The sequence below is a fragment of the Pollicipes pollicipes genome, unplaced genomic scaffold (genome assembly GCF_011947565.3).
Source record: "Pollicipes pollicipes isolate AB1234 unplaced genomic scaffold, Ppol_2.1 Scaffold_4002;HRSCAF=4701_pilon_pilon_pilon, whole genome shotgun sequence".
Lineage (NCBI taxonomy): Eukaryota > Metazoa > Arthropoda > Thecostraca > Pollicipedomorpha > Pollicipedidae > Pollicipes > Pollicipes pollicipes.
In genome coordinates, this window is record NW_023596420.1 from 8,451,153 (window position 1) to 8,476,948 (window position 25,796).

At 48.7% G+C, this 25,796-nt stretch overlaps 2 protein-coding genes and 1 long non-coding RNA gene across 3 annotated transcripts in view; 1 reads left to right on the plus strand and 2 right to left on the minus strand.

The window, feature by feature from the left end:
* Nucleotides 1–471, plus strand: part of LOC119093494 (protein TsetseEP-like) — a 21,496-nt gene extending 21,025 nt beyond the window's left edge. Inside the window, exon 6 of the mRNA XM_037216454.1 lies at nt 461–471. Within this exon, the coding sequence (XP_037072349.1) occupies nt 461–471 (11 nt within the window). The remainder of the gene's footprint in view (nt 1–460) is intronic.
* A 304-nt stretch (nt 472–775) lies between these two features.
* On the minus strand, nt 776–12,289 carry LOC119093081 (uncharacterized). The gene is made up of 3 exons (XR_005093591.1): nt 12,252–12,289; nt 11,718–11,772; nt 776–895 (listed from the first exon to the last, which is right to left on the minus strand). It is a non-coding gene; the product is annotated as an uncharacterized LOC119093081 (long non-coding RNA).
* Nucleotides 12,290–12,432: 143 nt separating this feature from the next.
* LOC119093496 (uncharacterized) overlaps nt 12,433–25,796 on the minus strand; it is a 66,535-nt gene continuing 53,171 nt past the window's right edge. Inside the window, exons 6-8 of the mRNA XM_037216456.1 lie at nt 17,929–18,044; nt 12,565–12,762; nt 12,433–12,470 (exon numbers count right to left, since the gene is read on the minus strand). Coding sequence (XP_037072351.1) covers nt 12,433–12,470; nt 12,565–12,762; nt 17,929–18,044 — 352 coding nt within the window. The remainder of the gene's footprint in view (nt 12,471–12,564; nt 12,763–17,928; nt 18,045–25,796) is intronic.

A 25,796-nucleotide genomic window follows, 5' to 3' on the forward strand; every position in this document is an offset into this window, starting at 1 on the left:
GTTTCATCTAGCAGAAATCCCTTCGGATGGAGACGAAGCTGCCACGCAGAAATCGCTCTGAAGGATCACTACGGGATGTCGGCGCGTGATGCACCGAAACTAACGTAATTAACGCCGGTCCTACGGAGGGCGGACGATAAAGGATGCATGGTAGCATGCTTATGTGGCCATCTCGAACGGCTTGGACGGATGGAAAAATCTCAAAAGATATTTGTACAGACGGCACGCATAAACAGTGTCCTACACACCCAGATGTTACGTCCAAAAATGGGTCGTACGCAGCATGCATCTGTCTGCCCAGTCAGAGCCATCGCAGTGGCGATTAGGCCCATCGATCCTTGTCACCCCGTGGACGGTATGCGAATCAGACGTGAACGCTGCGTCTCCGCCCCACAGTCGCTCCGTGACCGCTGCGTCTCCGCCCCAGTCACTCTGTGACCGCTGTGTCTCCGCCTCACAGTCACTCTGTGACCGCTGCGTCTCCGCCCCACAGTCACTCTGTGACCGCTGCGTCTCCGTCCCGCCCCAGTCACTCTGTGACCGCTGCGTCTCCGCGCAGTCTCTCCGCCCCGCAGTCACTCCGTGACCGCTCCCTGCGCGTCTCCGCCCCACAGTCACTCCGTCACTCGCCGCTGCTGTCCGCCCCCACAGTCACTCCGTGACCGCTGCGCCTGTCCGCCCCCTCCACAGTCTGTCCGCCCACAGTCACTCCGTGACGCTGCGCGTGTCCGCCCCACAGTCACTCCGTGACCGCTGCGTCTCCGCCCCACAGTCACTCCTTGTCCGCTGCGGCGTCACCTTCATCTGTGTCAGTTTGGCTCGGCTGCCGTCGCTGGCGTCGCTCCGAGGCTCGTCGTCCAGGGCCGGCATGGTGACCACTTGATCCACGACATTGCTGAAACGACAGGGCCATGTGAGCGAGCCAGCTCGGTGCAGTTCGCTATTCTTCCGAGGGTATGTCGGCAGACTGGCGCAAGGATCGGTTTCGTGAGGCCGCAGCGGAATGGTAGCGTATGCTCGGTGGCCAGCGAGATTGCCAACTGGATGTTCTCATTTGAACATGCTCGGAGTGAGATCCACACTGATCCGACCACGTTTCGTCCGGAAAGCCCGTACAACGCAGTACATAGTGGCTAGCGCTTTGGCCAGGCATGCCTGTGAGACGAGCGCACAAGTCGAGGAGCTTTCGCGCGCATGCGAAGCAAATGACGAGGCAACAAATCAAAACAGGTGCTAACGTCTCTGGTCTTCCGGGTATTCTATTTGTTTGCTACGCAACCGCTTCTTCCATTTTTACATTCACTCAGACACGCGCAAAACGCCTCTTACGCTGTCCGCCCAGCACTCCGTGGGCTTCGTGTGTCGCTGTTGTAGCGCTTCCTCAACTGCGTTTAAGCGTGGCAGGATTTTACCTGTCCAGCCACATGAATTGCTTGCAGTAGTGGTAATAGGATCAAAGCTGAGAGATCAGAGCAAGAGAGCCGGAACTAGAGATAAGAGCAGTGGTGATCAGAGTTTAGAGACCAAAGCAATGGTGATGGGATCAGAGCTCAGAGATCAGAGCAGTGGGGATGGGACCAGAGCTCAGAGACCAGAGCAGTGGTTATGGGATCAGAGCTCAGAGATCAGAGCAGTGGTGATGTGATCCGCTTGACTCCTCCACCAGCGTGGTCCGGTGAAGGCGCGCTGTGTGACGAGAGACGGATGAGTCGCCCGTAGCAGTGAGGACCGTCGGTTGTTATCATTTAAGTGATGCCAGAAACTAAGGTAATCGAGCCAGGCACCTTCAGCAAACGGTAGCATGTTTTTTATGAATTACTTGGAAAGCTTGACTTTCCTGAGGGTGTGTTGGGCAAAAGTTCGCCGGTGCGGCATGTGAACAAATAGACAAATAATGTCGTCGGGAAACGCCCGGCAGTGAACTAAGTCCACCTATGCAATCTTGCACTTGGTACTGCTGAGTGTAACTTCAAATAGCGGATTGAATCTAGTTAATCTAGTTGCTGTTAAGGTTGAGATAATTTTGCGTTAAGAAATACCTTTGCAATAGTTTGCGATTTTTGGCTCTTCCGACCAGAGTATTACAAAAAAATAATATTTTGGGCATCTATTCTTTACAACAAGCGGGCCTTCACAGCTCCTTAGTACTCACAGTCCAGCTTACGCCGTTAGTCCCGTCACATCGTAATATTTTCGAGATCAGTTTCCAAAAAGGTGGCATTGCTCGCATACCGGTCGATAACTGACTCATCGATAAATCGGTAGTTTTAAAATTTGGCAATGATTTTATCGGCAAACCAACCCATCGTGTAGTTGGTTTCTTTCTATTGCTCTGGTTGTCTAGACCTGAAATCAACCCTTAAAACCTCCAAAAATGGGCGGTTTTTATCTTGTGCACAATTGCGCGTGCTAATCTCCACATATCCACCCGGACTTTTGAAAGCACGACCTCCCATTTTCTTCGTTGGTACCGGTAAGCCTGTGTCTGCGCAACGTACGGGTCGTCAAAATCTAGATTTGGTTTCGATCCATGGTTTTCAGTATTTTTTAGTTTGCCATTTTGCTTTTCAATGTTAGCTGAACAGTGGAGGCGACACCGTAGCGATATTGCAGGAAAAACCAGACTGATCACACTGTAAATAATTGCCTACATATCATATAGCAGACCTTTTGGGCCATTCCACTGACTGCCGCTCAAAACTGCGTCCACTTGTAATCATGAATTGCGAATTTCTTAGCTTCTGGACAGTGTGGCGGCTAGGTGGGGCCAGGAAGCCGAAATTGAGAGATTTCTCATAGTTCGAGTATGTACGCTCGAGGTCTCACTCGTAAATACTCTACCCTGGCCTACAAAACTCTGGATGACTAGGAGAGTCAGTACATCTCGTTCATTTTAATATGCATTCCAAGAAAAGCTTTTTTTGTTCGATTTAAGTAAAGAGCAAAAATCAGCATACACAAACGGGCTTACTTCTTCCAAACTATATTCTGCAATTTTCAATCGATTCCAATTCTCTTCAACAAACCGATCGACTTTCCATCCAATCTAATTCTATACGTGTCGATGTTTCAATTGATCGAGCTTAGTCGATCTAGTCAGTCCAATGTGTGGGAATTGTCCACCTCCAAGCTATCTAATAATCCATAATTTGCGTATGCATCTGACTGTGGAAGACCTCCATACTGAGCGCTGGAAACGCATTTGAGCCTGACTCTACTATGCTTCATGCACAACCCACACCCACACCCACACCCACACACCCACACACCACACACCAACCCACACACACCCCCACACCACACCCACAATCCCACAACCCACACCCACACAACACCCACACCACACAACACAACACATACATACACATATATATATATACTATATATATACATACACATATGTATATATATATATATATATATACATACATATAGTATATATTATATATATATTATATATATATATATATATATATTATAATAGATACCGAACAAAGCACCGCAGCATGCCTATAAAACTGAATGATAATGATTGCTTTGAACCCTTCCGTCGACTACTTCATTCAGCACTTACTACCTGAGATAAACATTGTATGTACCCCCAGAAGTCTTTTCTTGGGCCTCATATAGCATGCTGCGAGTGGTATTAAATTTGCATCGTAGCAATAATATTTGAATACATTTTCTGAGAAGTGATGGAGAAACCATTTGTAACTGCGCCTGAAAAATTGCAGGCGCGTGACATCTTCGGAGAGCTATGACTGTCCTTCCCTACCTGAAATATTGCTCTGGCATTTGACCACGATCGATCCGCTAGAATGAAGGCGTGCTGAGGAGAGAAGTGGGAACGGAAGGCCCTATTCGAAACACTAATGGGCAAGACAAGCGTCATTATGCTACATGGTGGCGCAAACAACTAAGGTAGTTGACACTTCCTAAAGCCACGTTCAATGGTGGGCAAAAAGTTACGTGGATAGCTTGTGTAGGCTTTTAGTCAGCTGATACAGCAGGCAGTGTGCTTCCCTGAATCGCAAGCAGCCGCATTTCGTGAAGCTCGTTGGCTGGCCTCATCGGCTGAGCTTCGCTTGGAAACAGACGTCACGCTACTAAATACATGATGATGACTCCCGCAGACTGGACAGTCAGCCAGCTCCGGAGTCTGCTGACTCGCCCCCGCCCGCCCCTCGGAAAGAGTGCATGATGCTCCAGGGAGCGTTATCAACGGCTAGCTTTGATTTGACGCCGGCGAGTCTGGTCGCTGCCAGCTCAGACTGGCAACTGTGCGCCATGTCCGGTAACGGCCCGGTAATCTGGGCCAGCGGTGTATATTTCGTCCTGGTCAAAACGCCACTGACGCCATGTCAAGTGGATAAAGTAAGGAGCTTAACTGATCCGCTGGGCTATAACGTTCTGAGCAGGAGTGCAACTTTTCTCATTGCCTTGGCATCAGAGACATGACAAATGCCTTGTAAGATTTTAACAACGGATCACATAATTGAGCTGGAGCTGTGCGGTAGCAATTACAATGTATGGCATGCCTCTGTATAGTTGCGTGCTTTGTCCTGGAATATTAAAATATGAGTGGGGTTCTAAAGGGTTCTAAAATATGTCTCAAACATTTATTCAAGTGTCTACATTCTCTCCGAAACCTTTTTGAGGCTATTCCTTTTATTCGCGGTGGGCGAGATATTTCCGCCTAACAAGGTTTCATTCGGACCGGCGTTGCCTTTCATCGCGGATGAACAAGGTTTGCGTGGGGCGTTGGAGGATAAGAAACCTTTCCCAAAACTCGTGAGCGTAGAGAGCTGTGAAAATGTGCACGATACAAGACGCTCACATCACCCACAGTCGTCGCGTAGCGAAACGCGAACTTCTCCGGGAATTTCATGGGCTGTTTTCACTTTCATTATCAAGAAGCGCTTGCAAGGAGCTTGGGTTTTTTTAACCAAGAGCATACGAGCATGCCCAACCCGCGGCTTACATAGGCACGGTGGCGCCATCAGTGCTAGTTGCTGGAAACTGATCTACTTTCATACAGTTCAGACAAGATAATTGTTGAATTTCGTATCTGTGCCTGCGTTTCCAATGTCTTACTCGTCACATGTCGAATATTGGAAATTTTCTGCTGGAAACGAATAAATAAATGGTTGGTAAAAAGGAAGCTATATTCGTTTATCTACACAAACTACACCACTGCTTCCTCTTTCCCATATCACACTTAAAAGAGCACTTGGTGGTACTTTAATAAAGCCAACACCAATGTAGGCACGACGACGATAGTGAACTCGAGGTTCGAGTGAGTAAATGATCCTTGTGACCCAGATGCATGGAATACATGAACTGCTTTGTTTTATATAGTTACGTTTTCTCATTGTACCTTACGACAGCGACACCACGGGCAGATGGTCTGAATGGCGGGGGATGAAATGGGCTGCTGAAGATCACGGCTGCACGGCCATTACCTATTCCTTGCACGAACTCTGCAGCCGTAATGCTCAATTGAGGAATCAATATTGTTGGAGTAATGGACCCTGCAAGGAGTTTCACCGTGGTACCTTACAAAAATGAACCTTTTTGTCCAGCACATGACTGACCGTTGCACATGTGACGGCTTGGTGTTCAACGCATTCAACAATCCTCAACTTGAACATTTGGAGCAGCCCAGCACCACCAAACACGCAGCGTACAAAATATCGTGAGCGACGATAAGCAGATATAGACATTGGACTGTGGCAATAGCAGGGCACTGTTGCTTATTACTAAAGAGGTACAGGCTCACGAGACAACTAAATCCACCGGATCCACGGGCGCAACGGAGTGCGATAGGGCCATCCCATTCCATAGAGTGCGATAGGGCCATCCCCTTCCATAGAGTGCAATAGGGCCATCCCCTTCCAAAGAGTGCGGTAGGGCCATCACCCTCCATTCCCCTTTGTCAAATGCTGATGACTCTTTAAGCCGTAATCCGTTTGAATAAATGCTTGCTCGTATTTACCCCAATCAACTTTTGTTCGTTTCGACTTTTAGACCTTTCAGTTGTTTTCAAATTCGGCTTCGATCTCCGTCGACTTTTATTATTCCTCTTGCCACTTTGTCATTCGAGTGATTCGATTCACCTTTTATCCGTGTCGCCTTTTATCCTTCGAATTTTTATCGTTCAACTCGCTTCCCGGTTCTATCCTCATCCCCGTCGACGTAATGTGCCTCTACTTTTTCGTTCGACTTTTTCCTTTTGACTTTCGTGACCCTTGCCCACACGTTACAGTGAAACCGGCATTTTTTAGCAGAAGGCTGCCATTAAAACCGCCGTGATACTGGTTTAGCCCCGTCTTACTAAACATTGTTTTGCTACCCGTGATGTTTCTGGAACAACTCCACAGAAAGAGAAATATTCAGTCCGCTCAGCGGATAACAGAGCTTTTCTGTGATGTATTTTATTTGGCATGCTCATGCCGGGTTGTTACGAGCACGTCCATAGAGAGAGCTAGTTTTAACGTTAGCTAAATAAAAATTTCGCGGCTCGAGCAGTACGACCATTTACGATTTTGACGGGCCTATATTTTGTGCCGCCGTTGGTCATTCCACCACGAAATAGTCAAAAACATCTTTCGTAGTTCTTTAAAAGGTATCCTGCAATATTTTCAAGACGTCCAAATGAAGGCTGCTTGGTAAGGCTACGTACGCCTGTAACGACGCATCACCGGTGCTTCACCTCCTCATGTCATCGAAATGGAAACGCAGAATTTTCCCGTCAGGAAAAATCTGGGAGCTCAGATCGAAAACAGGTTTAGAATCCCGACGACCGAACGTCGCAGCGACACCGGACATATCAACACCGACGGACGAGAACGCCGGCACCCATACTGGCAATGGCGAGAGTCAACGAGTGCAGACTATGACGGAACCACCGTACGCAGATTGTAGACCCGTCCATGTCGCGATGTCGGTGTCGAATCTCGGCAACAAGAGCAGGAAGAAACATCAAACCAGTTGTGCTGCGACATGTGAAAGTACCGGCTGTATATTACCTACACTAGCCAGATAAAGGAGCGCTAAGATGGCTAAAGAGTGAACAGCGTCGTCTTCTCCGAAACCGACCCTGAGCAAGATACGGCCTAAGTCCTATGGACACTTCGAGAAAGCTAAGCTATGTACAGAAAAGAGTATGGTGGCTAATACACTACAAAATGCTAGTTTTCTCAATATTCCCGCCTCAAACAACAGGACCGCAAGCTGCTGAGATCGACTGGCTAAGATCCCTCAATATTGTCAATCAAAGTCGCTGTACTTTGGCAGGCCCAAAGCCAGCCAACATTCCAGCAAGGTCGCATTTCATCAAATATCGAATTTCTACGTGAGCGCTAAACACAAATGCCTCATTTGCCTTATTGCCCTTTGTTAGCTTGGGAGAGTCAAATATTCGGACGCATTGATAAAGCCGCCTCGTGTCGGCTCTCAAAGGCGACGGACTCGGCATCTGCGGTCACGGCTCGATATCAGCTCCATGGCGATAGTAGTCGCTACTTGACAGCACCTTACTCGGCACATGCAGCAAAAGGGCGTCATACTCACGTCAAAGTGGCGTCATTGGAAGGCATCAAAAATATTGGTAATGTGATCTTTTTTAAGTTCTTGGCATTTCTTGTCATGCGATGTCTTCATCATGGCAATAGATTCAGATTACCTGCACGTTAGCAAAAGGCATCAAGCGTCAAGTTGGGCGACGCTCGCCTCAGCAAAAATCGTCCTGCTGTCCCAACAGCGTACCGATGAAAGGCGGTCAAAATTGTGTTCTCATGACCTCTGACAAATGTGTCCATCACGCTGGAAGTGATGCAAACATGCACAGACGCAAGTAGGAAGTATTTTTTGGACATTTCAGACTAACTGCTAGCTTTGCTGAGCAATATGAATCTATGTTACGGCTGGAAATGTAAAACAATATGTTTGCCCACGCTTTCTGGAGGCTCCCTGCTTTAGGTACGGATTCAGTGTTGTTTTTTTTTTTAGTTGACGGTCTAGTCCCCGCCCATGCGCCTGAGGCGGAAACCATGATCGTTGTTGGTTGAACCATGGGTTATAAAAATGACGGATGAAAATGTGGACGGCAATGCGTTAATTTGCTCCCCACTTCTATCAAAACATGTAGGCTATATACGGGAGCATTCTACACGAATCGGGATATTTTTGTTCTTCACTGAAAGCTTCTGCATTCCATCAAAGTTTTATGCACGAATGATAGCTCTCGGTAGAAAAATATCCTTGGGTGGAAAACATTCATAGGTGGTTATATATGGTGTCAGCATTGCCATTGTATGCCATTAATTTTTTGGATGGCAGGCTTTAAAAAAGGTCAGTGAAATTTCGACTTAAGGCCAAGTCCACCAAAAGACAAATCCATTTACAAGGTGATTTCAAGTGATGACAGTCTTAACGAGGACCGTGATATTTACGAGTAAGTTCATAGAAAAGTATATCTGTGAAGGATCGATAAAAAACTCAGCAAGAATGTTCGCACCGAGATGACAGGAATCCAATTTTCACGAACCGGAAAGACATTCCTTAGCAACCAATTACCTAGAAAGTCAGTCCGCCACCTGCTGGAAGAGCTTGGGTTTTGGGGCTCAAAGGCCCAGAATAGGATTCTCAAAGGGGATGCCGGAGTGTATCCTTTCAAAACATGGACTCGCCACATCCCGCAAGGAAAATGGACACGGGGGCCCAGAAATCGCTCTGTTCATGGCTGATTCAGCCGCAGTAGCAAAAATACGATGCATTTCTGGGAATAGATATGAATGTTAAATGAAGCTCATTTTGACGTGGAAAGTGGCTTGAATTTTACAGACTACTCGTTCTAGAGAACCTACGCAGCTGACATGGTAGGGCAGAGGCTGCTGCACGGCTAACAGTCACGCATGGTATAGCAGAGGCCGCCTGCACCGGCAACAGCCACGCATGGTATGGCAGAGGCTGCTGCGCGGCTAACAGTCACGCATGGTGTAGCAGAGAGCTGCTGCACTGCTGACAGTCACGCTTGTTACGCGATCGACTGTTCATGGCTCATTGGCCTGTTGTAGTTTGACCGCAGCTGCATTGTATCGACAGCCTGCATGTCCATTACCCCAGCGGGACGGCACGATCGTGGCGGAGGAGCGGTTTGGTGACAGGCCCATTTCGATCAACATGGCTCACGAGCTGCCGTCCCGGTTCCCCGACTCTAGTCTACGGCTTCCTCCCTTTGAGGTATTTAGAGGGCAAGGTTTACCAGGCCAAGGTCTTCCAACATCCTAGGGCTGCAGAATGCTACTGCACAAGCTGCGCAGTCGACCAAGACCACACATGTTTGTGAAAATAGGCTCTACGAAAAAAAAAACACTTGTGCCTCTCGAGAAAACAAGTACAGGAGGGCCGCGTGCTCTAGCAGGTGATTAATTAGCATGGAGTGTTAAATGCATGCCGTGCAAGAGGTGTCTTTCTGGCGATTTCTGTTCGACACTTTTGAAGTCTAGCCACGATATTCATAAGAATAATCTATCTGTCCGAAATTTCACATATCTAAGAAGTATACGATATACTACAGCGGGCTTTTGGAAAGGTTACGTAAGCTGTCAGTGCATTTGCGGGAAGCATTATGCTTACGAACAAGACAGCACTAATACCCTCATTCCTTCTAGAATCGCCAGATGAACAAACAGATGCAGTGGTATTTCAGCTATATGCCGTTATGGAAAGGAATGTCAGGAGCAATGTCAAACTTGCTACTGGTATTTGTTTCGACAGAGGCATGTAGCCGAAACATCAATACATCCGCCCCTCCATTCTCCTGGCTATGCTACGAGAAAAAGGCTGTTAGTTCCGTCATATTTTCTAAAACTCAATTATGCGTAAGAATGTCAGTGCTACGTGGTGTCCAAATATGTCAACAAATGGGACATTTCGCTAAACAACGATTCCCGCTGCATATATACTTGGTGCGACGCCACATGCAGCCTTGGATGCGCATGCATGTAATCATTGTAGGAAAATGATCAGGATCGCTCCTCCACGTTTTAGATAGAGCATTGCTATTGAAGTCTTAGTAGCCGTGCTATGCTATGATCCAACCTCTCAGAGTGTCATGACTAAGACATAAAGACTTGCTTTTGTGCAGATAATTGCCAATTGGTAGTGACTCTAGGGGCACACTATTGGACATTGCTTGACTTGTGGGGTTGACCTGTTCTCTGACCTGAGAAATTGCAACGTAGAAAAAGGAAAACGATGCATGTATTTGACATCGTGATAAGATCCCCACCAGCAAACATAAGCAACACTATATGTCGGCACATCGAACGACTTAACTCCTCTCCAACGCAGGTTTGCACTGGGCTGCACTCTGTGCAGTGACCAAGAGGTAATCCCCCCTCCCCCTTCCCCCCTCCAATGAAGGTCAACAACAAATTCTAAACTTGCCAGACATCGGAAATGTGCACAAACCATTTTTGGCCATCCAAGCCGTTGTTTGATATGTCTAGATAGCACAGAAAGCACAGTTCCACAACTCCCTGAGAATCAATCATTGACCTTGAGTTGACCTGACATTGCCACCGACTTCGATACCAAGAATACATTGTCTAGATCACAGAGCACTGGACTGCGAATTCCGCATCACTATCGGTGGGACCAGCCCATTGGTTTCTAAGATAAGTGGGAGAAGAGCAGAACAGTGTGGCATCCAGTAACCGCAATATGGCCAAGTCCTCGAATCCAGCGCCGGCCTGCAGTATATATTAAGCAACAAATGTAATATTTCCGCTGTTCTGCGTGTGCTGAGGCTGAAGAGCCCAAGCACACGCAGAGTAGGCTTTGCCCGTTCGACAAGCCGCAACAACACGCTTTGCCCGTTCTCGGAGAGAATGAATTGTTTTTTTGTTTTTTGGGTAGTGGCAGTGCCTTGAAGTTCGATTGTGATATTGTGATTAATGGCTGATATTGTAATACATTATTTGATATTGATTGCTGATATATAATTGATATTGTGATGATTGCAAGCTTCTAGGGACAAAGGGACCGCACAAATACTGCGTAGGTTCACAATTTCTGACACAAGCTCATCTGGTCTCTCATACACCACAAAGGGTTTGGAAAAAATGTCATCCAAGTCGGTACGTACCTCGAGTCAGCGCCCTCTAACGCCAACAAGGTGAGACCCCTCCCACGACCCGCCACCTCCGGGTCAACCACTCACCCGAGCCGCAGCAGGGGGATCTGCAGCACGGAGGGTCATGCCGTGGCCACGGCGGCGGTCAGCGGTACACTGCGCCGTCAGACCGCGCTCGGCCGACGCCACCAGCGGGCCCGCCGTCTCCGGGTCCGAATCGATGGTGAGATGTGCGCGCAACGCCGGCCGTCGGCGGCGGCAGCTGACGGCAGCGGCGGCGGCGGCGGCGGCCCCCGAGCGCCGCCGATGGCCGAGCGATGGCAGGAGGTGGCGGCGCCGCGGACCGTGGCGGACCGCTCGGTCAGGACCGCGCGCCACCACTGCGGAGCGTGGGTGTCGGGGCTTGGGCGGGGCATGGCTCGGGGAGGCGGAGGGGAGAAGCTGACTGACAGTCCTCGGTGGTTTGTCAGGTGCCATGCCGGGGGGCCAGGCTGAACTCTGAACACCCGAAGCTCAGGGCCTTGCTTGGTTACACCAAGCATAAAACACTTTTGTGCAAGACTTATATTGCACTCACCACGCGTCTTGCGCCTGATCGTCTTGGTCGAGCGACGCACCAGCATCCTTGCAATCTGAAACACCAACGTACCGGTCTCACGCAGGGGCTATTGCCTGTTCTTGCCTGGCATGAATCGATGGCACACCATGCGAACAGGTCAAATACAAATACCTGTTAGCTCTCCCCAGTAGTGAAAAACACAGCCAAATCACGGGTGCATCTCTATGCGTTGTGTTGCGCAATGATGGCCGGTAATCATTAAGATATTCGCATAGATTCACATGTGCTCCTACCGCTTGCAAAGAGCTGCGCCATGCAGCTCAGGCTATAGCACAGTTTACGACAGCAACACAGCCGTGCACGACGGGGAGATTCCACGAATTTATGGGTGGCGAGAGGTGGCTTGCTAAACCAAGCAATACACCACCAAATACTGATCAGCTGTCCCGTTCACGTGGCACTGAAACGCAACGATTGGCACATTGGCGTATTTCCTACAACACTCCCAAGAAATGACATCCGCACTTAGTGGTGTAGACAGTGCACCCTTACCTTCCGCGAGTTGGCCCTGGGCCGGTGGCGACCCGAAAACGTACGTCATCCTCAACATCGTCACCAAAGCGCTCGCAGTCAGGCACAGCCTCGTGCTCAGCATCCTGCTCGTGCTCCGGGTAGCCCTCTTCCTCTGCATCATGTTCTGGATAGAGTTCGTCTGCAGGTTCAGAACTGGCCTTCACCTCTGGCTCATGCTCCGCTTCTGCGGAGGGCTCTCTGTCCGGGTCAACCTCGAGGTCAGCGTCAAGATCGGGGTCAATCTCGATGTCCGGTTCCTCCTCCTCTTCGCGCTCAGGGGCCGGGTACGAGCCCATGGTGGGCTCCAGATCTGGGATGGGTTCCGCCTCGGAGCTCAGGTAGGGGGAGGCGTCCCGCTCGAACTCGGGCTCCGGGCTGAGCTCGTAGTACTCCTCGTCTCCTCCCAGACGGGGGCAGGAGACTCCAGAGTCCTCCTCGACCGCTCCGAGATCGGCTGTCCATCTCCGAGATCGGTGTCCTTTCTGGCGCCCTGAAAGCAGAAAAGGCGTCACATAGTCGGTTTGTATCTCAGCGAAGTCCGCGCATTCACACTTGATCCTCCCAGCCAGCAGCTGAGTTAGATGTTTCTTGGAGACCGGGTATTCATCTACAGATCTTTGAATACACGAATCCCCTGCGCGATTACTCGTCCGGGTTTATGTGCTCATTCTGCAGCAATCATATGGAAGGTTGGCTCAACGAGTTCCGGGCCTTACATGTGCGCTGTAGGAGATTACCAAGCGGATACAAGTACGTGGTAGCAGTTCTTCCATCATGGCAGCGTTTGAGTACATAGCTTTCAACCGAAAAAATGTCGCGGAAGTTGGAAATATTCTACTTCATCCGTATGCATTGGTTTATACGACTTTTTTGCTGATCACACTATTTGCTCACTTTTAAGAAACAGCGAAACTTGTTTGGCTGCTCCAATCCCTTGGAGCTTCTTACGTGAGTCCATTACGCAAAAAAATGAGTGATAAATGTTTTTCCAACTTAATAATCTTCTGTTCGGGGAGGATACAGCGGGCCTATGGTGAAAGCGAGATTGATTTTGTTTGATCAGTCAGTTTGACACTTGACAGTTTGACACTTGGACAGTTGACACTTAGCAGTTTGACACTTGACTTGACACAGACACTTGATCAGTTTGACACTTAAATTCAGACCGACCCAAATGCACAATTAACTCTATTCCTTAAAAATTGTGCAGGCGAAACGATGACACTTTGCCTCTGAAAACGCATAAACGGGAAGCAAACAAAGCAGCATTGCTTAAAGACCCCGTCAAAAATAGCTGTAGCGTCGCAGCCTGGATTCACTACTGTTCGGCCCTAGACCAATGATCTAGCGTCGCAGCCTGGATTCACTGGCCGGCCCTAGACCAATGCTCTATTGTCGCAGCCTAGATTCACTACTGTTCGGCCCTAGACCAATGCTCTAGCGTCGCAGGCCTGGATTCACCTACTGGCCGGCCCCAGACCAATGCATGGCTGGTTGGTTCAGAATGGTGGGGACAGAATAAACGAGGAGTATATTTAAGGTGAAAATGTGTGTTTAACGCAAGTCTTTTAGTCGCTTCACCTCATTGTGGCATTTTTTCTGGGCCTTAAAACCTACTGGTGGGGATAATGGAGGAACAGTTTGTTTTGGTTGACTCCGCTACAAATTGCGCTGTTGCTTCTTATTTCAACCTGGCGTTGTACAGCATTAACCAAACGTTGATATTGAAAGATGCTATACAGGGAGACATTTTGGAAATTGCTTCGGTCAGTAAATATGAGCGATGACAGCGCCGGCAAGCTGAAAATGCAGTACACCATTACGTGATGCTGACAGACAAAAACGCAACTAGAAAACTCACTGCGCAAAGCACCATAGTGGCATGTACTGGGCTCCTGCAAAATGTATCATTAATTTGCTCACTAGAGCATGCTGCATGCAGTTGGGAATAATATTTGCCTGGCCTTTCACGCCGGTCCCGCAGCTTCACAAACACCTAATTATTAGTATTTCGCAGACTTCAAACTTCGCTGTCTACACTACCGAAGAAGTTGAACAGAAAGGAGTTGCTGCGTATTTATGATGTGAGGGACAACGACTACAATGAAATTAAATCCAGAGCCAAAAGAATCACACCACAGCATTTTGTTCCTGCCACTGTGCCCATGTTTTCCGATAGATTCGGAGATTGAAGTTAGTATTTCGCCTCAATTTCCGTTGAAAGTCGGCATTAGTGACCTGTTTTCATGAAACGCATCGACAAAGAATACTTTTCAGCTATTCATAGCGCTGGTTAGACATTTCGTTTGGCGCTGCCGAACTGCATCAAGACTTCCACTACTCCGAGACGTCGTCAATTTCGGAAAGCGATGCATGTGCTCAGAAAAATGTATCGCACTGCATGATGGGAAGATGCCAAAATTTGGGGGTAATGGTAGGCGACTGGTGACAGGCTTTGTTTTTACTAAGTGTAAACAATGGCTGTCTGCTATTGTTTGGAAATTGCACCGCGATGCCAGTAGAACGACGTTAATCTGTAGTGACAGTTATACGCGATGCTATTTATTAATTATTTGATTGATATCTTATGGCAATGCTTTTGTCTTATTGTTTATTTATCATAAATATCATGATTGACGGAATGCTGTGCCATTAAGATAAAATCCAGAAAAAGTATTGTTGCAAAAAGCACGACGTGATTTGTCTGACTATTTTTTGGTAGTTCTGTATCATCCCGGGGCGTATTTGCAGGGGGTTCTTGACTCTTCCTCCTCTGACACTTGAATCTAAATTTGTTCGACAGTGGTTCACGGAAGAAGGAAGTGGCTAAACTAACAAGCATCGCGTTCTCGGGTTTGCATGAAGTCATTCATTTGCCGCCGTGTTGCATTCTCGTTACACTTTTTCGTGTGCTTTAGTGATTTGGTATTGATAATTCGTGTGAGGTGTAGCACGTATATTACGATTATGAGTGCTTTTCGTTGTCGCAGATAGCTCGGTGATGACACTTGATGTCGCCTCAGATAGCTCGGTGATGACACCGGTGTCGCCACAGATAGCTCGGTGATGACACCGATTTCGCGCAGTTAGCTCGGTGATGAAACTGATGTCGCGTTATGATAAGTGTTGTGGGACCTAGCTTACCGCCTGTCAGCTAATACGATGTGCGTTTTTCCGAAATTGTTCGATTCATCGATATGTCGCCGAGGTTGGCGCCAGTTACTGATTTATTGACCCCTGTCGGACGGCTGGAAGGAATCTATATATTTCCAGGTATCAGCTGCCCGTGATCATCCAATCATTCAGCCGCCTCTCGAATGAGGTGGGGACGGTAATAACAAGCTTTGGCTATCTTGACGTGAGTGGAGTGCTTCGATCATCAGTTGCATCTTGGAGATATTAATATTTTAGGAACAAAATTGCTTTACATATTTCCGTAAAGAGGCCGAGTTACACATGAATCAAGGTTTGAGCTAAGCGAGGCAATGTCATCATCACCAACATTATGACGGCTTTATGACCCACCCATCTGCTGAAGCAAGGGTGGGTACGGCAGGGAATCAAACCCCGTACCGCTGGTTTCTCAGGCGTGCAGCTTAAAGGGGATGTTTCACATTTGAAGATACTGAAGCAAGCATCATACATGATGAAACAAGCTCACTTATAACTATGAATATCCTTTAACTGGAATGGACTGCTCTAAACAAAGTAATTTTTCTGTTAAGTAAATATGCTCCTCGATACATCATTGTTTGCTTAGATCATCGTTCTCTGCACAACATTGATTGGGAGCCAACTGACGGAGCACCATGTTCGTGAGCATCATTTCGTCTGTGGGCACCAGTTGCTTTATATCTGGAAATGGTGTTCACAGACGGCAGATATGAATCACTCGACTAATACATTTTTTCTTGGTCTTGGTCGTCGCATGGCTTATGGGATGCCAGTATTTGGATGACGTTGTCATGACGTTGTGGATGTCAAGGAGACCTTGAAATACTCTCCTAGAAATACTCTCCCAGAAATGCTCTACCAGAAATACTCTCCCAGAAATACTCTCCCAGAAATACTCTCCCCATTTTCGCCCGTGGGTAACTCAGAAACTAGAGGGGCTTGGGTTTAGGAAGGGCGAGGTTGTGAACTGTACTGAAAGGTCTTCAAAATGTCTATCTTTGTTTCAAAACCCCCATAGAAATGTGGAGCATTTTCCTTAACTATTTCACTGTCGGTGCCCTGCCCCACTGTGAAAACGCGTGAATGTAGTACACCTTTAGTTCCGCATTCGTCAAAATACGAGACGACTCGTCAGCCAGCGCTCGTCAGCTTTCACGCCCGCCTGCGCACTGAGGACGTGTATATTGACATATGCTTCTAATGACACTACTCGCCAAGAGGATCACCAGTTTTACCAGTGGGCCGTATTAGGAATTGTAGTTTCTTATTCAGTTGGGGACTCCGGTCGCTACATTGTAGAATAAAGTGTGCCAAAGACGAAAGAAAACTCACTGTGGGGTCATTTGCGAGGTAGGTTTAGTCGTTTTCCCTGCTCAGTCCCCATCCTGCATGTAAATTACTTTGCCGGACTGCGCCCCTGCTGCTCAGAAATTGCATGTCATGCCGTTTTAATCCCCAGTTATGGTCATAGCGAACTTCAGCAACATGCGACTCGACTAAGTCAATTCTGGTGACTGACACGCTAGGTGATGGGAGAGATCGGGCGCATGGACAGACGGAAGCGGTCAGCGGGGACCATGCCTCCACGAAGACATAATTTGCATCTGAACGCTGACCCCCAACTTACGGACTCGGTTGCTTCAAAATTAAGCACTAGATTCGCCCTTGGCCGGCAGCTTTTGGGAAAGACAGGGCCAGTTACCAGCAGCACGCCAGGGTGTTCAATGACGTATATATCAAAGCTGGACAAAATGAGAGTGCGTCAAAGTTGTAAGTCTATTGGCACGATGAAGAAAAGCTTATAGCATGATTCTACAAGCATTTATTTGCTGGTGACACGACATTCCGTTCTGCTTCTGGCTATCAGGTGCCGCCTCAGATAACACGTGACTCGTCCAGTCCGAGCCACGTGATCCACGTGAGGCATCATGCCTCGGTAGTTTGTCCACCTAATCAGCGCAGCGCAGAGCCAAAGAAGCCCCGCGGGGCCGCCGCTGGTCGGTGCTATTCAGAGGCTGCTCGATTAGCTTCCATGTCGCCGCCCAGGCGGGGTTGCGCCGGCGGATGGCAGCCGGCCGACCAGGTCCTCTGCCAGCCCACTGATTGGCTGGCGCTTCTCAGCGCTCGCCAGCCTCTTCACAGTGTTCGCGCATCATGCCGGTGCTGCTTGCTGAGCGGACTGTCGGCTGCGTAGCTGATGACAAGAAATCGGGCTGCTCGATTCGAAGGTCTCTCTCATTCTCTCATTCTTTCTCAATCTCAATCTCATTAAGAAGTACGTAAGGATGTGGCGTGTCTTTCGTGACGATGCCTGGCAATCGACCAACTTCGAGCAGGTTATGGCGTGGCGTACCATTTGAGAACCGGCCGACAGCTTTCGGTTTTGCATGCGTGCAACCGCTCTCTGTGCTCGACCGGCGACAGGTGGCGTTTGTTGTGTTGTGTAGCGCGGCTGAATTGCCTGCAGGCACCACAGACTGACCGTGGCGCGGCGAGTGAGCTCCGGGTCCTCCGACACGGCCTTCCTCGGGTGCGGCCGCTCTCCAGTGGCGACCATCCGAAACGCCCCCGGAATGCCGGATATGGGCAGCAGGCGAACTGCGGGGAGCCGGGGGCATGGTCACGGCACAGGCGACACGGCGCGGCATGCGGCCGCCGACGACACGTGACGGCGCGACCGCTGGTGGTGCGGCGGCAGACAGGGAAGCAGGCGCGCTGCGTGAGACATACAGAGCCAGTCAGGGAACACTCATAGACAGACGCGTGTGGCGTGGAGTCGCGTAGCGTTAACATGGCCGAAACCGTAGAAGTCTGGCCCTTATAGGGGTGCCGATAACGCAGCGTTTAGCGCGTCTGCGTCCAACACTGCGAGTCTGGAAAACCACAGGTGTAGGGTTCTGTCCTTCCAGCTGGAATGAGAGGCAGCGGATTCCATTTGGCTTCATCAGCTGAGCGCGTTGTGAAGTCCCAATGACACACGTGACCTTTGCTTGCAAAGAATTGAACTGCAGCCCATAATGCTTTGCGGGACGCATCCAAGTATTCCATGCAATTATTTGTGTTATAATTTTTTACATCACTAAGCATGGTTAACACGCGATCGGGCGAGGAAGTCAAATCGACCCCTCCCGAAGTTTTTTCCAGAATGGTTTCCGAACGGCGCAATGTAGCCGGCCAAATTTTGTATAGCTGTAGACAATGGAATAGCGGATCGTTTGGTATCAGCAATTTAGAAGTACCTTGTAAGGTTGCTGGCCTGTGGCAGGTCAAAGTCAGACCATGGTTGCAGCAAAGTTAATTTCTAGGGAATCGTTCAATCTGACGCAACAACGGAATGTAAGACGAAGCCATACATCTCTGAGATGCTTTCTTAGGCAACACAACAATTGAGTGAACAAATTACATTAACCAAGGCCAGGTAAGAAGGTCAAACCAGGTCAAATCAACCTGGTTTATTACGCTAGGGCTTGCTGTATGGGGTAGTTTTTGGTGCTCATTTCGAATTTATTGATATGAGGAACCGCATTACACATCTTCCATAGACTTCTTAGAGGTCAGAATAGGTCATTGACCTAGAGTGACCCAGGTCAACATTTTGTTTTTAGGAGCACCGTCTAGCGTTATCTTCGTCGCTTATTCAGATGCCAACACAGAGCAGTTTTGTATGATTTTGGTCACCATGACCTTCGAAAGGTCAAAAAGGTCACTGAACTTAAATGGGCATGTGACCTCTTGCTAGAACAGCTATCTAGGTTCCGGGGGCACTTTGGAGACCAACCTGGAATTTGACCTTGTTGACCTTATTTGACCCCAAAGTCATGACCTAGGAACCTCAAACTTTCAATTGGTGAGTTCACGTACAGGTCAACATACCCTGTGAATTTGGTGTCTCCTCTTCCTTAGTTGCCGAGATCTCAGGGGGGTCAAATTGAACCCCTACCCGAGCGATGGGTAGCTATCCGGCCACCCGGGGGCATGTTAACAGAAGAGATGAAACACCCACAAAATCTGTGTGATGTATTGGTGTTGATCAGTAGCGCAGGTACGGGAAGGCACGGGGGCATGTTCCCTCTCTCCCTATTAGGTTCCGAGGGGCCCGAGGAACCTACGACTACGGGCCCGATTTGAGGGCCGCAGGACCCAAAAAGCCAGTCAGGGGTCATATTCAAGGGTTCCGGCCCGCAGGGTCACTCAAGTGCCAGCCAGAGGGCCTTGCGCGCTGATCAGGGGTCCACTGAGTCGATAAGAGCCTATAGTTCGGTCAGACACCACCAGTAACGCACAGTCGGCTCCGCGGCGGCATGGCCCCGGGGGTCCATTTCCCAAGCAGGGACCAACGTGGAGCCAGCGATTTACATTGCTCGGGGCCCCACAGCGTCTAACAGAGGCCCTGTCGGCCAGTCGGCCAGAGGCAGTGTTCGAGGAGGCCCGAAGAGCCTAGACGGCCCACCCGGTCTGATGATCAAGGGCCCGGTTGGAGAGTCTGGGGGCATAAAGGGCTGGTCGAAGTCTTATTCAGGGACCCTGACCTATGAAGACGGGCCCTCAGATAACGGTCATAGAGCGCTTTGTACCGATCGGGGACCCCTGAGTCGATATGGGCCTATATGTCGGTCAGGCTTCACCGCACCCATTAAGCCATAAAGTCGGGGTCAGTGTTCGGGGCCTTGTATCCGTCAGGGGCCCACAACGCCTAGCAGAGGGCCTTGTGCTCGCAAGGGCCACGAGCCGACCAAGGAAAGTGTTTGATGAGGCCCGAATAGGAGCCCGGGCGGCCCACCGCAGCCGACTATCAAAGCCCCGGTTGGAGGGCATAAGGGCCCGACGGACTGGCTGAAGATCACATAAAGAATCACGGCCCGTAGGGTCGTGACCTGAAATGTCAGTCAGAGGTTCTCTTGCACTGTTTGAGGGGCCCCTGGGACAACGCGGACGTCTAAGTCGGCCAGAGACCACGAATACCGAACAGTCAGTTTCATGTCCGTCTGAGCCCTTGAGACCCATTTCCCAAGCAGAAGCGAGGCTGGGGTCCGCGTTTTGCAATGTTCGGGGTCCCTAACACAATGAGGGGCTCCGATATCGGTTAGAAGCCACAGCGTCGAACAGGGGTCCTGCGGCAGAAAGTGACCACGAGTCGGGGGTGCTTGAGAGGCCCGAAGAGGGGTCGAAGTTTCTCTCGAGACCAAATATCAACGGCCCGATGGGCAGGCTGAGGGGTCTGAAGGGCTAGCTGTTGGTTACATTAAGGACCCCGCCCGCGGGGCCATGATCTCAAATGTCAGTAAGATGATCTCTTTCACCAATATGGACCCCTGAGACGGAGCGTTCCTCTATTTCGACCAGAGGTCATGAACAACGAGCAGTCAGTTCCGTGTTGGTCTGAGCTCTTGGGGCCCATTCTCCAAGCAGGAACAAGGCCAGGTCCGCGATTTGCATCGGTCAGGCTCCTGTATCGTTCAGGGGCCCACAGTGTCTAACAGGGCGTTCTGCGTCAACATGGGGCCTCGAATCGGTTAGGGGAAGATTTGCTCAACAGGAACGGGGACGGGAGCCAGAATGGCAGAGGGCCTCTTGCGTTGGTTCGGGACCCTCTGACAGTTGAAGGTAACAAGAACTTATAATGAGTGCTCACACTGAGGTAAAAGAAGAGTCCTGTGCCAGTCAGGGGCCCATTATCGAACGATGGACCCTCCAACCCTTTTCCAGCATCGCCTTTCAACCCTTTTCCAATTGTTTCAGTGCCGGTTCATGCGTCTGTCTGCGTTTTAGCGCCGGTTCATCGGGCCAACTGCGCTGGTCAAAACGCCTCCCGTGTCAGGGAGCGGAACAATGTGATATGATGAATCGATGATGATCGGTCAGGGGACGCCGCCCCGTGTCGCCAGAATGACGGCTGGAAGACACACCGCGGTGGGACAAAATGGCCTTTCAGCTCTTCACCTTGACAAGAATGCGTTCTGTAGTGTTGTACTCAGGGGAGCTCCTTTAACGAAAGGAAATAAGGGGTCTCATGAGCGCTGAATGGAGTGGGTCGAAAGGGGTTCAAAACGCACAAGGCCACCCCATGTTTCCCAGAGAGCGTTCATTGTTCTGCATTATCGAATAGTGAAAAAATGCCATCAAAAGGTTTGAACCTGTGTGCCGGGTGCCGATACTGTGGTTCATGCGCCTGCGTTAACCACCGCGAGTCTGGGAAACTAACGTTGCGCGGCTTAGGGAGACTGCAACGCCTAGCGTCGTGTTTTTTCTCAAATATGCGAGTGCGCATGCTCAAAACTACGTTACATAATGTGCACTATAAACCAATTCTGACTGAATGTTGCAGATATCTAAACAAACACGGCCTGGCCATGTAAATACAAATTGTTGACCATTTTGATCTTCGATCTACATTCGCAGAATCCTTGCTATTTCCGTACAACCCTAAAAAAAATTGTACAAAGTTACTGAGTTCTATCGGTGTAAAATGAGTTCACTGGACCAGTATCAAATGAAGAGGCCGGACGCTTGATTCCATGCAGTCATTTCACGCGTGATTTCGTCAAAGCATTTACTATAAACTTAGGGCAGAATTGGTCTCGCCGTTGCGTTTGGCCTATATCCTAATTAAAGAAAAGAAGAAGATGTAATTTATATATATATATATATATATATATATATATATATATGAAAAACGTGTCCTCAATAACAAATGGGTCATATCTGGAGATTTTTTGAGCGGGCCGTTTTACTGTCAGGGGCTCCTTGTCAACCCTGTGCCCCCTCTTGCCATGGCTCTGGCTGTACCCCTGATGCTGACACATAACCCAGTCGCGTTTCTTTGTTTTCTATTCTGATATGGTGTCTAAAAGAAAATCAATATTTGCAGGTCAGTCTTTGACCATTTAGCACCTCTTAAGCATGCTACGGAGCCTCAGTGATCCTTTAGTGCGGACTGAGTACCAAAACCAAAACGGGAAGTGGTTCATCATTCGTCGCCGCCTGATTTGTCATTCAAAACGTTCCAATACGCGCGTTAATAATGAAATATTTCGTTTAATTGGCAGGCAGTTCAAATGTTCAAACGAAGTTTTTGTCGTCAAGAAACGAGCTCATGTGCTCGAAACAGTAGACTAGCGTGCTTGGTCAGTGCTTTTGGGATAAGAGCACACTTATTTAATGCACGAAACAGAACTGTTGCTGATCATGAATGGTTTTCTTCTGTATTTGTCTCTATGAGCAGCATTATTTGAAATCAAAGGGGGGTATTTTACAGACAATAGCCCATCCACAACATACTAGAGGATGCTGATCTAACAAAAACATGAATAAATTATCAGGGTATATTACGAGCATATACTCGACGTTTGTGATCGGTTAAGCGCTCATGGTCAAGACCCACGGGTGACCAGGGTAAAATGACTCAAAATTAGCGCTTAAAATCCTAAGATGCATGACAGACAGAAAATCTCCCAAATCTGTGCAGACCGCCATTAACACGTGCTTGGGTGAGAGGGGCCAAATTGACCCCCTTCGAGCGTTTCTCTAGAATGGTTTCCGAACCGCGCGGCGTGGCCGCGCCAAATTTTGCATAGTTGTAGACAACTGATTAGCGGATCGTGTGATACCAAAAAATCAGATGCATCTTTTAAGCCCGATGACCTGCGGCAGGTCAAAGTCAAGCCATGGATTCAGTGAAGTAAATTTCAAAGGAATCGTTCAATCTGATGGAGCAGCGGAGTGTTAGATGAAACCATACATGTCTGGGATAATTTCTTAAGCAACAAAGCAATTGAACGACCAAATTCCATTGACCTAAGGTCAGACATGAAGGGCTGACCAAGGTCAAAACCAACCTGTTTTGTTACTGAAGCTTCTGGTGCTCATTTCGAATTTATTGATAACATGAACCGCAATTGGACATCTTCCATAGACTCGTTATAAGTAAGAATAATTCGCTGACCTAAAATGATCCAGGTCAACATTTCGTTTTTAGGAATATACCGCTTAGCTTAATCTTTGTCGCGAGGTGTAATATGCGCAAACTTCGTGGGCGGATCCAGGAGCAGTCAAGGAGAAGTTCGGTAAATTGACGGTCCACCGGAGCGGGACTAAGCGACTTATGAAAATAATGAGATATGAGTAAAAGACGTGGGCTCGAGCTGGCCGGTTGGCTGGGTTGCTCTCGACCTCGGACGGTGCGCCGCACCTGGTCGGCCGCTTCTGTTTGCCTTACAACCCGCACGGCCACTTGTGTTTGACTTGTACCGCTCGCCTCAGGCCTTTGCCCCTTTCCCGCGACTTGCCGCCGCAGTATATGAGCATACCGGAAGCATGTCTTCTGCTCTGCTTCTCCATCGCTCGCACTAACAGTGTGACGCGATAGAGAAGCACTAACAGCACGACATGTTCTGCGTGCAGTAGGGCAATACCTTCTTCAGTGATGGTGTGACTGCTGGAGCGGGTGCTGATCGCTGAAACGCTGACATTGATGCGTGATTGAATCTGGCCACAGCGCATCTTTCACTTACCCTATCTTCCCTGACGGCTTGGACAAGAAATTTCCTTGCTTACTGAATTCCCAGTCCTTTATCTCCCTCGTTGGTAGTGTGGTGCGATTCAATTTGCGTGTTTCCTTCGGTCTGTCTGGATAAGCGGCTCCACAGGCCGTCCAGTAGGGATTTTTATCCAAGTTCTTGAATAAGAAGCTTCTTAGATCCTCCGCCATCTTGTATTGGACGGATTACTTTACACTCCCCTGAACGTATGGGTTCTTCTCAACAACATTGTCGCACTGAATGCCGTGGTTCGTCGGCTGTTGAATTAGAGTTCCCCAGCTCACCTGCCTTCCATTAAAGGGAATATGCCAACTTTTGTATTCACCTATTGTTAAATCAGACGTGCACGATTTGATCAGCAATACCGATTTTCTCGAAATCCTCCTCGATAGGTCAGCATTTCAATTTCAAGCAGCTGCTCCGCCGGAAAAATTACATTAGACTCCTTAATCACCACTATGAAAGTAATATTTTTCATTTTTTTACTTTTCTTACCGTGGGTGTTTTGATGTGTGCAATGCACTAATCTGTGAAAATGCTTGAGAAATAAGCGCTACTAAAGCCTGAAAACTCCTTTTAGATGAAAAACATGCGAATATGAAGCTATCATTACGGGAATTTTACGAAATGCTCTATCGCGGCTTTCATCGCTCTCCTATGCGTTTACTACAGTGCACTGTAGCAAACCATATTCGGGTGCGTAGCTCACAAACTAGAGGGTTTAGCTCTTAAGAAGGACAGAGCTGTGAGCTCCACCGAAAGGCCTTTAAGATGCCCATTTTTACTTCAAAACCCCATATAATGTAGGACACTCCCCTTAACGTTAGGCGATGACGTCACAAAGTCGCACGGGCCTGCATGGCGGCGCTGCATAGCAACGTCGCTGGGCAGGCAGTGGTCAAGCAGAAATGTCGTGGACGTCTTGTTTATTATTGTGCAGTATAGCATCAGGGTTGTATTGCGATATGGCCACGGTGCGTGTTTTTATGCCGCGGGTGGGAGAAATTCGAAGTGGTGTGTGGGTGTTGAGTCAAAGTCAGCATCGGAGGCAGTTTTTTTGGCAGCAAGATGCCGCCCTGTGCATTGGCCTCCCGTAAGAACTTTAAACAGTACAAGAAAGGCATTTCATTTTTCACGTTCCCCAAAGCACAATCCAACTACCCTGAAAACATGGATGCACCTTTGTCCTAGGACTGATGTGGAAAATGCGGTGATCTGCTCCGACCATTTTTAAGACAATGGCTATGACTCTAGCTATCTGGTCAGGGCCAATCTCGTGCCCAACGTGGAATGACGCCTGCGAACGGATGCAGTTCCGTCGATGCAGCTGGACATCGCCGGCACACCTAAGTAAGTATGCATGTGCTTAAAATGGGAAATTTCCGGCCGTTTTATTAAATGGTCCTTTTGAACTAAGTTCGCTGCCATCAATGCATGCATCATCTATTCCGCTCTGTGCCGTGTGCGGATTACAATGCAAGATTCAAATGAGATTTTCGGACATGGATAAGACAGTAGTATTAGCCTTATTCCTTGGGGAAAAACCAGCGGAATGGAGATATAGTTGGGTTGATATTTCGGCAACATGCCTTTGTCGAAGCAATAGCTGAAGTGATAGAGTGATTGTGACTTCGATAAAGGCATGTTGCCGCAATATCAACCCAACCACATATTTATTCTCTTGATTTTTCTCCAAGGAATAAGGCCAATACTACCGTCTCATCTATGTGAATAATGTTCCTCGCTAATGCACTGAACAGCTTACGAGATTTTTCAACCACAATCTTGTTTACAAAGTGGGCCTGACTTCCAC